The 12,899-nt window shown below is 41.8% G+C and overlaps 2 protein-coding genes across 39 annotated transcripts in view; one reads left to right on the top strand and one right to left on the bottom strand.

The window, feature by feature from the left end:
* The window catches only part of DMD (dystrophin), a 2,249,390-nt gene extending 2,242,942 nt beyond the window's left edge, over positions 1–6,448 (top strand). For all 16 annotated transcript variants that reach the window (XM_070067426.2, XM_051827673.3, XM_070067427.2 and 13 more), the window contains one exon: positions 3,884–6,448. In XM_070067426.2, the coding sequence (XP_069923527.2) occupies positions 3,884–3,981 (98 nt within the window). In that variant the 3' untranslated portion in view covers positions 3,982–6,448. The remainder of the gene's footprint in view (positions 1–3,883) is intronic.
* LOC149119566 (uncharacterized) overlaps positions 1–12,531 on the bottom strand; it is a 47,301-nt gene extending 34,770 nt beyond the window's left edge. For 2 of the 23 annotated variants that reach the window (XR_016228033.1, XR_016228032.1), the window contains exons 1-2: positions 12,162–12,299; positions 9,894–9,994 (exon numbers count right to left, since the gene is read on the bottom strand). Coding sequence is in view for 4 of the 23 variants with exons in the window: in XM_089324368.1 (XP_089180494.1) it covers positions 4,990–5,052; positions 9,894–9,994; positions 12,003–12,135 (297 nt within the window). In the remaining 19 variants the exon portion in view is untranslated. The other 21 variants (XR_016228041.1, XM_089324366.1, XM_089324369.1 and 18 more) reach the window with 19 other exon arrangements.
* Positions 12,532–12,899: the final 368 nt, after the last annotated feature.

The raw sequence follows: 12,899 nt of genomic DNA, 5'->3' as shown, positions 1-12,899 counted from the left end.
TGAAGATGGCACTTAAATGATTTAAGTTATCTATACTTTGCCCTTATAAGATTTTTTAAATTGGCATTTGGAGCCAGAGAGGCCAGTAAACAATCAAGTAAAAAGACTGAGTGCCAGATTCTTGCAGATTACTCTGAATGCCTATCTGTGGTTTGAAAGGGGTAGGGATGCAGCATTATCACTGAATGCAATTTGGGGGTTTACAGTGGAAGCTGCTTCTACCGTGTGCTACCAGGAATATTGTGTGACTATTGGATGATCTAATCAATTTATGGCTGGATGACAAAGCACTGGACTACAGCCCAAGTGAAACAAGATTGTCCTTACCAAGAGTTTACTGTGATGGAGGGGCTAAGTTCTCCGCATGGGATGGCAATTGCATGTACTGTGCTGGGAGACAGGTTGCATGGGTGTAGAGTTCTTCTAAGGAGAAGTGATCACTAGAATGACCACCGATTCACTTAAACTTAGCGCAGAGTGTGCCAACACTGAGGCCATGCAAGTTGAATGGAGTCAGTGAACCTTCAGGGTATCCACACCAGTTCTCTCTTCCCAGGGTTTGGGCTATGGGGTCCCGGGGAGGGATTGGTAGGCTGGGAGGAGACATTGAGGAAACCTGAATTGGTGGAACATTGAATGGTCCTGAGAGTTTGCCTTGCTCATTGCACCTCATATGAGACCTCTTGTTCATTTTTATGGTGAGTATCCCCCTTAAAATTACTTTAATTTTTGTAGAAAGTGCCACCATAATTTTTACTATCCAGAACATGTTTCCCTCATGGAAAAGTCAGCACACATAATTGAAGTCATATAGGCAGTCGATGACTTTACTACTTGAGGTACGTTATTGCCAGATAAATTTCCAGAAGCCAGTAATGACTTCTTTAATGCTAGGAAAATACTCCAAAGGTACAGTAGACCTGATTCTTTTTCAGAGGTTAAATTGCAGAGAAGAAAAGATAAGCAAATTGTACTGCAACCTTCTGGCTTTGACTTGGCCAACTGAATCCTAACAATTTATTTTAGAATTGTATTTAAAAAAAAATAGAGCGCCAGATTGTTATTGAGGTCTTGGATCTTTGCCAGGAAGTCTCAGTTCCAATCAGTGTGGAAAACAGCTCCCTTAGGCAGTGGTGGCGTGTGAGACGAATATGTTGCAGTTAGTGCCAACTTGGAAAAACATACAAGTGCCCTAATGCTCAACGCATGGTGCCTTTGTGTTCAATAATCCTTGCTTAAAAATGGATTAAATTAATACTTTACATAGACGTACTTTGGTGTCAACTTGTGCCTGAAGCTGATTGCAGATGCCTGAATCCTGGCTGCTTTTCAGTACTTCTTTTACTTATATTTTGACTAAAAAAAAAAACCTATCAGGTAAAATTAATAACCTCAGTTAACGCTCTGGCTTACACACAGGGATAATGGAACCAGGATACAAATCTGTCTTCTATATCCAATGCACAGTGCAGTTAAACACCTCGAGTGGATTGAGCTGTGATTCTTTACAATAGCATTTTGTGAAAGAATTTTTGAGGGGAGGGGAACTAATGACAATCTCTTTATGAAAAATAATAATAGACTCTTGATTCTGGCAAAACAGTTATTTGTAAATGTAGTGACAAAAGGTATAATACAGATATGGCAAGGTGACTCTAAAAACTCTTCATTTTTATAACATGAGGATACCCATGAACTAATTTGTGAAATTTGACAATCTCAACAGGTTAAAGTCACCTAACATTTTGTAGGAGTGCTTGGTGTATTAAGAAGAATGAACCTCTCTTTTCCTTGTTTTCAAATAGCAGGTACCCCTAGAACTTCAGCCTCTTTGAGAGGCTCACGAATTTTCCCTCCAGCTAGTAACTACTGGACACCATTGCAAAGCATACAAGTAACCATTGGCTCTGCAATCTCTAAGTGCATATGCTCATTTTATGTGAACTGCAGTCCATATCCCCTAACACAGTCATAAAAGGCACTTGGAGATCATCACTAAGCTGACAGGAAACCAATGAGCTATTCCCTATTTTGTTTATGTTTTATGACATGCTTTCTAGCCACCAGGTGGACTGTGCTATAGTGACATGTGGGTCATGAGAAACGGTTTGAATTATATTCAGGTATCAGGTTGTAAGAGTCTGAGGTTCTGTTTTTACTGGCTTTCTTAATAGCTGTTAAGATGGCTAGTAATTAAAAATTTGCAGTTAGTTCATCCATTTTCAATTATGCATGAGTAATTGTGCAGATTTCCCAGGGTTGCTAGGCAGTCAAAAATAGATACAAGGGAAGCTCTCCAACCTGGTGCCATCGGTTATGTTTGTACTCTGAGCTTTAAGGAGCAGCAAAGGACTCACTGTGTCTCCCTGTGGTTTTTATAGCATAGAAAAGCCAAAGATGATTTCAGTTCCTCACTGAGAGCTGCCAAACTGTTGGCCCACTTTATGAATCGTGCATATGCTTTGTTCAAAGTTTTTCTATTTGCAGGCTCAACCAAAATCCAAAGTGATTTTTTTAAACATAATTAGTTCTCAGTGAAACTCTTCACACTAATAAAGCTCAAAAGAGATTTACAAACTTAGTCACCTTAATATAAATGCCTGAGTAGCATTAAACTTTTAATAAGTCTTAAATTGATCTGGTGCCATCACTGTTTAAGTGCTTGCCCCTGAATCCTCTTCAGATCCTCTCATTTAAAGAAAAAAAAAAAGACCTGTGTCTGGAAATAAATATTAGAACAGAATACCTGTTCTAGTCTGCCTTTAATTTTCATTGAGATTTTAACAGTTATTATGGGAATCTGTGAAGTTGACACATGGCAAGATAGCAATAATCAAGCATTTCAGTTCCAAAGGCAGTACCTGAACAGTGCAGTGGTTTACCAATGTCCAAGAATTAAAAGTAGCCATATGAAAAGATGGCACATGAACAAAAAGGGAAGCCATCAGGTGCATCTCAGATTGTCTTCCTCCAGCTCAGAGTTTTGCTACAGGTGTACCAGGGACATTGCATTTCTCTAGTCCTCCATGCTGGGGGCTAGGCCGTGTCACTGTACTATCGCAAGGCTACTGTGATAGTTGCCCCTCATTGAAGAGGGCATCGAGACGGATTTACTGGACACCCAAATCCTGCAGTCCATGTGGGTCATATTATATTAGGCTCTAGAGTAGTGTGGAATGAATATGATGATTTTTCTGAAGCTTCCCAATTCAAATGGTAACAATATCCCAAAAGGTCGATTTAAGAGTTTATTTTCAACCCCAACAACAGCAGGGAGAAAATCGCCACCTCCACCATAGCCTCAGAAGTGAGCCAACAGCTGGAAACATCCCTGAAATGGAGACTGTGTGTGTAGCAGTGGTAGCCATGACGACAGTGGTGATGGTGTTAGGGTGGGGGTGGTAGCTGTATCAGAGGTAATGGTGGAGACAGTGGTGGTATTCATCGGATGGTGCTTTGATAGTAACAAATGTTAGTTCCAGTAACTACTACTCACTCACAGCAAGCTGCAAGAAGTATATCCCACCATGAGATATTCCTGCTGTGATAGGAATCTTGTGCTTATGCTTGGAACTCCTTTGATATATGGCATCTACATTGGGACAACGAGTGTTGGACATTTTCTTTCACTTAAATGATACCAGTAGCCTGTCCAGTATTAAAATGATACTAACAATGTGCAGTAGCTTCATTAACAAGGCTTTGCTTCTTTCTGGAAACTGGGGGAAATCAAACCCTGTTGTGTACACCCTCGATGCAGCTTCTGTGTTGTCCTCACCCAGAAATGGGGCAGTAATTCCCCAGCTGTCAAACAATCAGGATGATGGTATCTGCTCCCTTTTTAAAGACTCTCTCTCTCTCTCTCTCTCTCTCTATTTTCCAGGACACAATGTAGGAAGCCTTTTCCACATGGCAGATGATTTGGGCAGAGCGATGGAGTCCTTAGTTTCAGTCATGACAGATGAAGAAGGGGCAGAATAAATGTTTTACAACTCTTGATTCCCGCATGGTTTTTATAATATTCATACAACAAAGAGGATTAGACAGTAAGAGTTTACAAGAAATAAAATCTATATTTTTGTGAAGGGTAGTGGTACTATACTGTAGATTTCAGTAGTTTCTAAGTCTGTTATTGTTTTGTTAACAATGGCAGGTTTTACACGTCTATGCAATTGTACAAAAAAGTTATAAGAAAACTACATGTAAAATCTTGATAGCTAAATAACTTGCCATTTCTTTATATGGAACGCATTTTGGGTTGTTTAAAAATTTATAACAGTTATAAAGAAAGATTGTAAACTAAAGTGTGCTTTATAAAAAAAAGTTGTTTATAAAAACCCCTAAAAACAAACACATATGTGCACACACACATAAACACACACACACACAATCTTTGAGGCAGTGCATTGTTTTGCATCCTTTCAGCGTGACATTCATATATGAAACTCATGGCTTTTTTTCTTTTCTTGCATATTGAAGATAGGACTTTGTCCAACACCACCCAACAGCTACTTCAAAATTATTCTTTTAAGAACTGCTGACTGAGTGGGGCTGGCTGTGGGTTTTCATTTGACATATCTGTATGTCTATAAGTATAAAAATACTATAGGTATATAGATAAATACATGGGAATTTCTGTGGGCCTCTTAAATTTTCTTCCAATGCTCCTGCCACTTCCTAGTGGAAACAAAGTGCTTCTAGTCATCCAGGCTTACCTGCCTGCTCTACAGTGGATTTTCCCGAAGCTTGAAGCCAGGAGGAAGCTTCGACACTCTAACATTGGCTAGGCCTCCAGATGGTTCTCGTTCTAAACTCTGCACGACTAGAGGACTCAAACTGTTTTAACAGGAACATGTGAATGAATACACAGGATTCTTATCTTAGAGTGATCCACTGGTTGATAATATTCAACTTCCTGCTGCTGGCAATGCCACAGTTTCCATTTAATGCTGCTTCTGTGGAAGGCAGGATGTCCACACAGAGGCATTTTCAGTTCGCAGGCAGGAGGAGGACAATGGTAGGGTGGAAGGGCTCTGGATTCCCAGCTGATCCCTGTGAGGGAGCAGACCCTCTTGATGGAAAGGATTGGCTGGAAGTTCATAACCATGAATACGGATCGCTACAATCCTGACTGCATTATTCTGCCCTCTTCTCACAGTCCAACCAAAGTGAGCGGCTTTGTTGTTGTTTTAGGTGATTTCCATTGTGATGATTTGTTTTGAATGCTACATGAATTATTTTTAAACTAACCCTTGAGAAATCACATAAGACAGTAGCCCCCATCACATTGTGACACTGGCTAAATAGCAACCAAACTGTGTTTCCCTCCTTTGCATTTCTCTGCGAGTAATTCCACACAGGATTGTGAGTGGGAAGGCAAACGGATTCAGCTGTTCCAGCAGCAAAAGCTAGTACAAGCCCTCCTTTGGTGAATTAGGCAGGTTAATTATATGAGCAAACAAAAGTTGTTCAAAAAGAGAAGAAAATCTCAAGAGGAAAAGCTAAGGACTGGTAGGAAAAAGCTTTACTCTTTCATGTCATTTTATTACTCTTCGATTTTGTTAAACCATTCAGTCAATAGAAATCACCCTATGACCTATTATTTTACAAATCTGTTACCTCTGACATCAAGTGTAATTAACTTTTGGAGAGTGAGTTTGTCCATTATTTTATTAATGATGATTAACATCAAACACAGCTTCTCATGCTATTTCTACCTCACTTTGGTTTTGGGGTGTTCCTGACACTTGTGCACACCTGACTCCACAGCTTCACCACTTGTCTACTGTGTGAGCATCTTTCTCCATTTTCTCTTTCCTTTCTAATTTCCAAAAGAAAACCCAAAGCTCTAAGGTAACAAATTACATAGAGATTTGGTTTTAGTCTAGCATTCTTTTTTTCTTTATGTGATGCTGGACTTTTTCTGTACCCAAGGATTTTTTTTTTAACCAAGATTTAAAACATGGGGTCACTTTATATCCTACTAAGAAGTTTCAGTTTCATTCTAAAAATCAGAGGTAAATAGAGTGCATAATTTTGTTTTAATCTTTTTTTGTTTGTTCTTTTAGACATTAGTTCTGGAGTGAGTGTCAAAATATTTGAATTAAAAATTGAGAGCTTTATTGCTGCATTTTAAGCATAATTTGGACATTACGTCGTGTTCTTTATAACCACCAGGTGTTAAAGTGTACATCATAATCAATGTAACTGAAGCATAAGCATCACAAGGCATGTTATGTCATTGTTTTCAGGTACTGGGTTCTTACTTGAGTATCATAATATATTGTGTTTTAACACCAACACTGTAACATTTACTAATTATTTTTTTAAACTTCAGTTTTACTGCATTTTCACAACATATCAAACTTCACCAAATATATGCCTTACTATTGTATTATATTACTGCTTTACTGTGTATCTCAATAAAGCACGCAGTTATGTTACAAAAGTGTTGATGATTTTGTTTTTGTTTCAATTTAGGTATTTAGTTTTAAAATAGGTAGTGCTTAATTTGACTGAAAAATGAAAATCTGGGCAGTGAAAAGACCCTCGACCACCATAAGGTGGTCCCACTTTACGTTTACTAAGTCAAAATTATTTCTTATGTAGTCTGAACGTGTTTATAAACAATTAAAATTTATATATATCCTAGCTTTTTCCTTTCATTTCACAAAAGATAGCATTCTCTGGACCCTAGTTAACGTACCTTGCTTTGGTAAACTCACAAATGGACTCAGGAGATCTGTTTCCTTATATAAAGTGCTTTCTCATTGTTTTTATGGCTGTGTAATATTACAGGCTGTAGGATCTTTATTTAAGCAGTTCCCTTTAGTGGGATATGTAGGCTGCTTTTGGTGTTTTGCTATGATAAACAATATTGCACATCTGTTATCATTTCACATGCACAAATGTATCTGTGGGACACATTCCTAGAACTGAGATTTCTGGATCAAAGAGGGTAAGCATTTGTAGCTTAGGAGATAAATTTTGTGCAGTGATAGTCATAATCACAATACTAGGGTTTTTTTTTTTTTTCTTGGCTCTGGGGCTAACAAGTATATGAATTACAACAGCCTACAGTTTACACTTTGCATCTCAAAAGAATTTCCTATCACTTCTACTGTTAGTAGTGCCAAACCTCAGGGGATGTGGGATGGGAGAGGTGCCTCAAACATTTCCTGGGTACTTCACCCATGGTCACGATCACCATACCACAGGATCGCTCTCTCCTGCCTGTCCTGTTCTGTTTCTTGCACTAGCTGTGAGGGAGGCCGGAAAAATGAGTAGTGACATCAGCTCCTTGGGAGCAGCTCTCTGCCACCACCAAGGTTCCCGATGCACTCATAGTTAAGCAGCTGATGGGCCAAAGGAATAACAAAAGCCCACTAGGTGCAGCCTATACTAGAGATTTTGGAAATAATAAGAGATGACCAAGCTCATTAAGAATGGCATCAGTTGGTGTAGGAGTGATGATGCTGACCTGAGTACGACCCTAAAAGTCTGCCATTGAACTCCACATACACAAAATTTATTTAAATAAATCTATCATCTATCCTCCCCCCATCTCACCCAAACCTGCCTTTGACTGAAACACCCAGACTGGCTGTTTCGATGGCACTTAACTAGGCAACTGAGGAGTATTCAACGTTTCAGTGTGTCTAAGACAACAGTGTATGCACGACTGAGGAGGGCATTTGGCTTTCCATTCCATACTTGGCACATGCTGGAGGGGACAGAACCAATTCAGTTAAAAATTAAAAAGGATCAAGCTGGTGCAGGTTCTGAAGCAGCAAGCAACATTGGTGTTTGGGGGAAAGCACCAAGACTAAGGGATGTGTTCTGTGGAGCTGCGAGGGGATTTCCCTGGATTTGTAATGCTTCGATGGTGGAATGAATACAGAGGCAGGCCCTGGCACACTTGCCAAGACTTTGCCTTCAGATTAAGTGTAGGAAGGACATGAATCAAATTCTTTCCAATAGTAAGGAAGCCACTGGCGTAGGAACCACAAACACATTCTTCATTGCCACTGGGGTTTGGGTGGATGGACAGATGATAGCTTTGGGTTTTTCCAGAATCATTTAGAGAGTAAGTTGCAGACATGATACCCCTTTACACTTAGATATTTCATGTACATTTTTTTCCTAGGACATTGTCCTGTATAACCACAGTACAACTGGTAAAGAAGTTTAACATACAAAACTACCATCTAATCTACAGCCCAAGTCCAAATGTCAGTTGTGCCCATGATTTCTTGTTATTGTTTCCCTGGTCTGGGATCTAATTCACAATTCCATGACATTTACTGGCTATGTCTGTTTAACTTCTGACCTAGAACAGGTTCTCTGCTTTTCCTGGTCTTCAAAGACCTTGTCATTTTTGTGTCCTCATGAGTTGATTCAGGCTATGCAGCTTTGGTAAGGAAACCATACAAACAACTGTGTCCTTAGCACGTCATAGCATGACATGCATTGATGATGGTTTAGCCCACTCGCAGTCACTCGGTTAAGGTGGTTTCCGCCAGGTTTATCCACTTGATATACATATTAAAACCCAATTTTTCTTAAATCGTTATGTTCACTCAAGGAATCAATTTTCCATGTGTAAATGCATGTGTAAATGCAGATAATTTATATAAAATAAGACTCATCCAAGTTGAGCAGTCTGAATTATCTACTTCTTTTTTTTTTTTTTTTTTTTGAATTATCTAGTTCTAAGCTGCTTCATTTTTAAGCCTTGCCTCATGTCTGATGGGGAAGATTTTTGATGCCAAGCAACAAAACTCCCCAGTATCTAACTCATGTAAGTTCTTTGAAACAGTCCCATACCATATATGCTGTATGAACTGAGTCCAATTTTTTTACACCATTCATTTTAAAATCATATGTATACAGGCCGGCGCTGTGGCTCAATAGGCTAATCCTCCACCTTGCGGCGCCGGCACACTGGGTTCTAGTCCCGGTCGGGGCGCCAGATTCTGTCCCGGTTGCCCCTCTTCCAGACCAGCTCTCTGCTATGGCCAGGGAGTGCAGTGGAGGATGGCCCAGGTGCTTGGGCCCTGCACCCCATGGGAGACCAGGAAAAGCACCTGGCTCCTGGCTCCTGCCATCGGATCAGCGCAGTGCGCCGGCTGCAGCGGCGGCCATTGGAGGGTGAACCAACGGCAAAGGAAGACCTTTCTCTCTCTGTCTCTCTGTCCACTCTGCCTGTCAAAAATAAAAAAAAAAATCATGTATACAATTACACATTTCAAAATGAAACCTAAGATCCACCTAATTTACTAAAATGAGTGGGTCTTCAAAAAAAAGTTAATAGAAAATGTGTATCGTGAAAAAAAAAAAAACTAAAACTAAGCATGGATTTCAACAAAATTTTTCTACCAGGATCATCTTTTCATTCTAGCTTTCTGTGAATGTTCCCTTGTGTACCAAATTACCACAAACATTTTAACACAGATCGTTCCTAAATTCAACATCAGATTATTAAAACCATGGGTTAGGTTTGCTCCACCTTCTTGTTCATCCTAAAACTTGCTAGGTTTTGTCAAGTCTTATTGCTAAGGCACAGCTTCTCAGTGGTTTACTCCTAATATACCCCAGAAGTGCTGATGTCTTTGAATCTCACCACCTGGGGAGTGGCCAGATGAAGCCTCTCACTTTCAGCCCCCTCCAGTTAACCAACAAGGCCCTACAATTAATCAACAATTTCTCTGTAGGCCATGGCATGAAAACATGGAGGCAGCACTGCACTAAAGAAATACTTTTCCCAGCATAAGAGTTGAAGTTACCGGTTCAACAATTTCCATATTTAAACATCCTAGACATATTAGCCAACTTTTCAATACTTTCAAATATCTGAGCAGATCTTGAAAAGGAAAAGGTTTATTTTGGCTTACAGTTTGGAGGTCGCAGTTCAGGATCGGGTGGCCCCAGAATCTCCTGTCTTGAAGAGGCTGCCAACGGCAGGGAGGGTGTACAGGGATGATCACGTGGTGAGCTAGAAAAGAAAGAACAGTTACAACTTGAACTCAAATAATAAACCCTCTAGCAAGAACCCCCCTCTGAAGGCATGCCCCTGCAGACCGCCCACCAGACCCAGCTCTCTGACACCATTACATCAAGTCTCTACGCTTCATCCACCAACCTGTAACACAAAGGCTTCAGAATTTAAATATCCACATGAGTTTTCACAAGACAAGACCTGCTGTGCCCACCACACATCGACAATTTAACCAGCTAGAAATTTGTGACGGAGATGGCTCGCTCTTATACCACAGGAGGAAAAACCTTCAAGTCCTAACTCAAGTAGACTCAACAGTTGTAGGTCTCTTCGCCTACTCCAGATATGAATGATTTCACACCTCGTATTTCTGGGTTCCATTTGCCCCTGTACGGGGGTGCTGCATTAAGTCCCTATTGGCTTGTGTCACTCAAGTTTAGCCCTGTTGTCTTGACATCATTATTAATAGCACCCTTTCACATTCAAAAATGCCCTGGTTCAAGGCAGGTCTTCATCAGGGCAGTTCGGTCACCTGGGACGCCTGCATCCCCCTATGAGAGTTCCTGGGATCGAGTACTGGGTCTGCTTCAACTCTAGCTGCCTGCTAATGAGCACTCTGGGAGGTAGCAGGTGGTGGTTCAAGCACTTGCATACTTGCCACGCACATGGGAGACGGACTGAGTTTCAGGCTCCATGCCTTTGGCCTCGTCTGGCCCCTGCTGTTTCAGGCATCTGGGGAGTTAAACAGCAGGTGGAACCTATCTCTCTATCTACCTGCCTCTCTCCCTCTTTCTCTGCCTTTCAAAATAAAAAAGAATGTCTTGGTTAGTAGGCACCTAACTTTCGATCACATTATTTCTCAACAGAAGTACTACTGGTATTTAGGTTGAGATAATTCTTCATTAAGGGCCGGTGCCGCGGCTCACTAGGCTAATCCTCTGCCTTGCAGCACCGGCACACCAGGTTCTAGTCCTGGTCAGGGTGCCGGATTCTGTCCCAGTCACTCCTCTTCCAAGCCAGCTCTCTGCTGTGGCCAGGGAGTGCAGTGGAGGATGGCCCAAGTGCTTGGGCCCTGCACCCCATGGGAGACCAGGATAAGTACCTGGTTCCTGCCTTAGGATCAGCGCAGTGCACCGGCCGCAGCGTGCCGGCCATTGGAGGATGAACCAACAGCAAAGGAAGACCTTTCTCTCTGTCTCTGTCTCTCTCTCTCTCTCTCACTCTCTCTCTCACTGTCCACTCTGCCTGTCAAAAAATAAAAAATAAAAAAAATTCTTCATTAAGCATAACAGCCCCTCACTTTGCAGATCTCCAATTGTGGAGACAAAACTGTCTCAATACATTTCAAAACGCACCCCAAGGAAGCAGTTAAAGTTACTGATTCGCTATCCTGCCCCAAAATAGGCTGTATTATTTTCAAAAGCCCTGCTAACCAATAGGCTGTAGCTCTTGGCAATATTTTAATGGCATTAGTTCTGGCATACTTCTATTTTGTCCACCCCTGCAGTTACTTCTCTAAAGTCATTTAATGACACTACCCTAGCTGAAAATATTGACCATCCGATAAAAAGCCAGCAAGAGTAAAGAAAGATGCTACCTCCCATAATTTCCATTTGCTTAAATGCAAGATCCAACCTCTTGATGCAGCTGTAGCTTGCAGACACTTTAGTGGACACTGTGGCACCCATGCCACATCCCCTCCTCTCTTCAGGGCCAGAGCTTCCATACCCTAGCTGCTGGGAACATAGGCCAGTCATGGCTCACAGCTGAGTCCCTCTCTGGGCATTGCCTTCAACCACAGGGCACTGTATTGCCCAAGGTACCACCACCTTTCATGAAGGAACAGCCTGGGCCATAAGTGACTGATGCAGAGGAAAGAAACAAAATCCCGGTCCTCTCGCCTCAATCCGGGAAGCTCTGAAGGACCAACCAGCCCAGCTCCAGAGCGCACATTCACTTCAGCTTCTCCGCTGCTTCCTTCGGGTCTATGTGCGTAAGCACTCACCAGTCAACCTTCTGCAGGTGAGTTCCATCTCCGGGGCTACTGCTGGGGAGCCCACGAGTTGGAAAACAAGAGAAGGGAAACCTATTCTCTTGCCATCCTGCCACTGCCCACTGTAGCTAGCCTGCAACTTCATCTAAACACCAGCCGCGCCTCCCTTACCCACTGCTGCACTGATTCTCCAAGACGTCATCAGAACGGTCACGTGCCACACACTAGCATTCTCTCCTCCTCCACACCGAGCAGTCCCCTTCCTTTCCCAAAGTTGACTCAAACATGCTTGCTTCCACGAAAAGTGCTTACTCATGGTGTGCACGTGCTCAGACTCTTAACACGAATGTGCCCCAACGTTCAGTTCTCAGACCTCTTTACTTTTATTTACACACGTAATACCTTGGTTCTCTCATTCCATCTCACGGTGGTACATATCTTCTATCTAATGATGACTCCAAGATTTTTATCTTGAACCAGGACTTCATCCATGAACTTCAGACTTGTAGGTCCAGAGGCCTCCTCAACATCTTCGTTTGGAGGTCTAACCGTTCTCTTTGGCATATCCTGTCCAAGAGCAAGTTCCTGAGTTACTAATGGCTACAACCGCCCGGCCATCAGTGACGCCATCTTTCCAGTTGCTCAGGCCAAAAACCTTGAAATCATTCTCAACAACTTTTCCTCCATGCCCACAAGCATTATATTAGCAAATTCTATTTGCTTTCCCTTCAACATAGATCCAGAATCTGGCTACTTCTCCCATTACTACTTTCACTGCTCCGGTGCAAGGCATCACAATCACTCTACTGCTGAGTCATTAAAATAGCCGTTAGCTGCTCTCGTAACTCCCAGCCCTTCATTCTCCAATCTCTCTTCAACACAGCAGCCAGGAGGATCCTGTTAAGGCAT

This window comes from Oryctolagus cuniculus, chromosome X (assembly GCF_051225735.1).
Source record: "Oryctolagus cuniculus isolate XC-2025 breed Fujian yellow rabbit chromosome X, ASM5122573v1, whole genome shotgun sequence".
Classification (NCBI taxonomy): domain Eukaryota; kingdom Metazoa; phylum Chordata; class Mammalia; order Lagomorpha; family Leporidae; genus Oryctolagus; species Oryctolagus cuniculus.
This window is presented reverse-complemented; position numbering and strand designations above follow the sequence as displayed.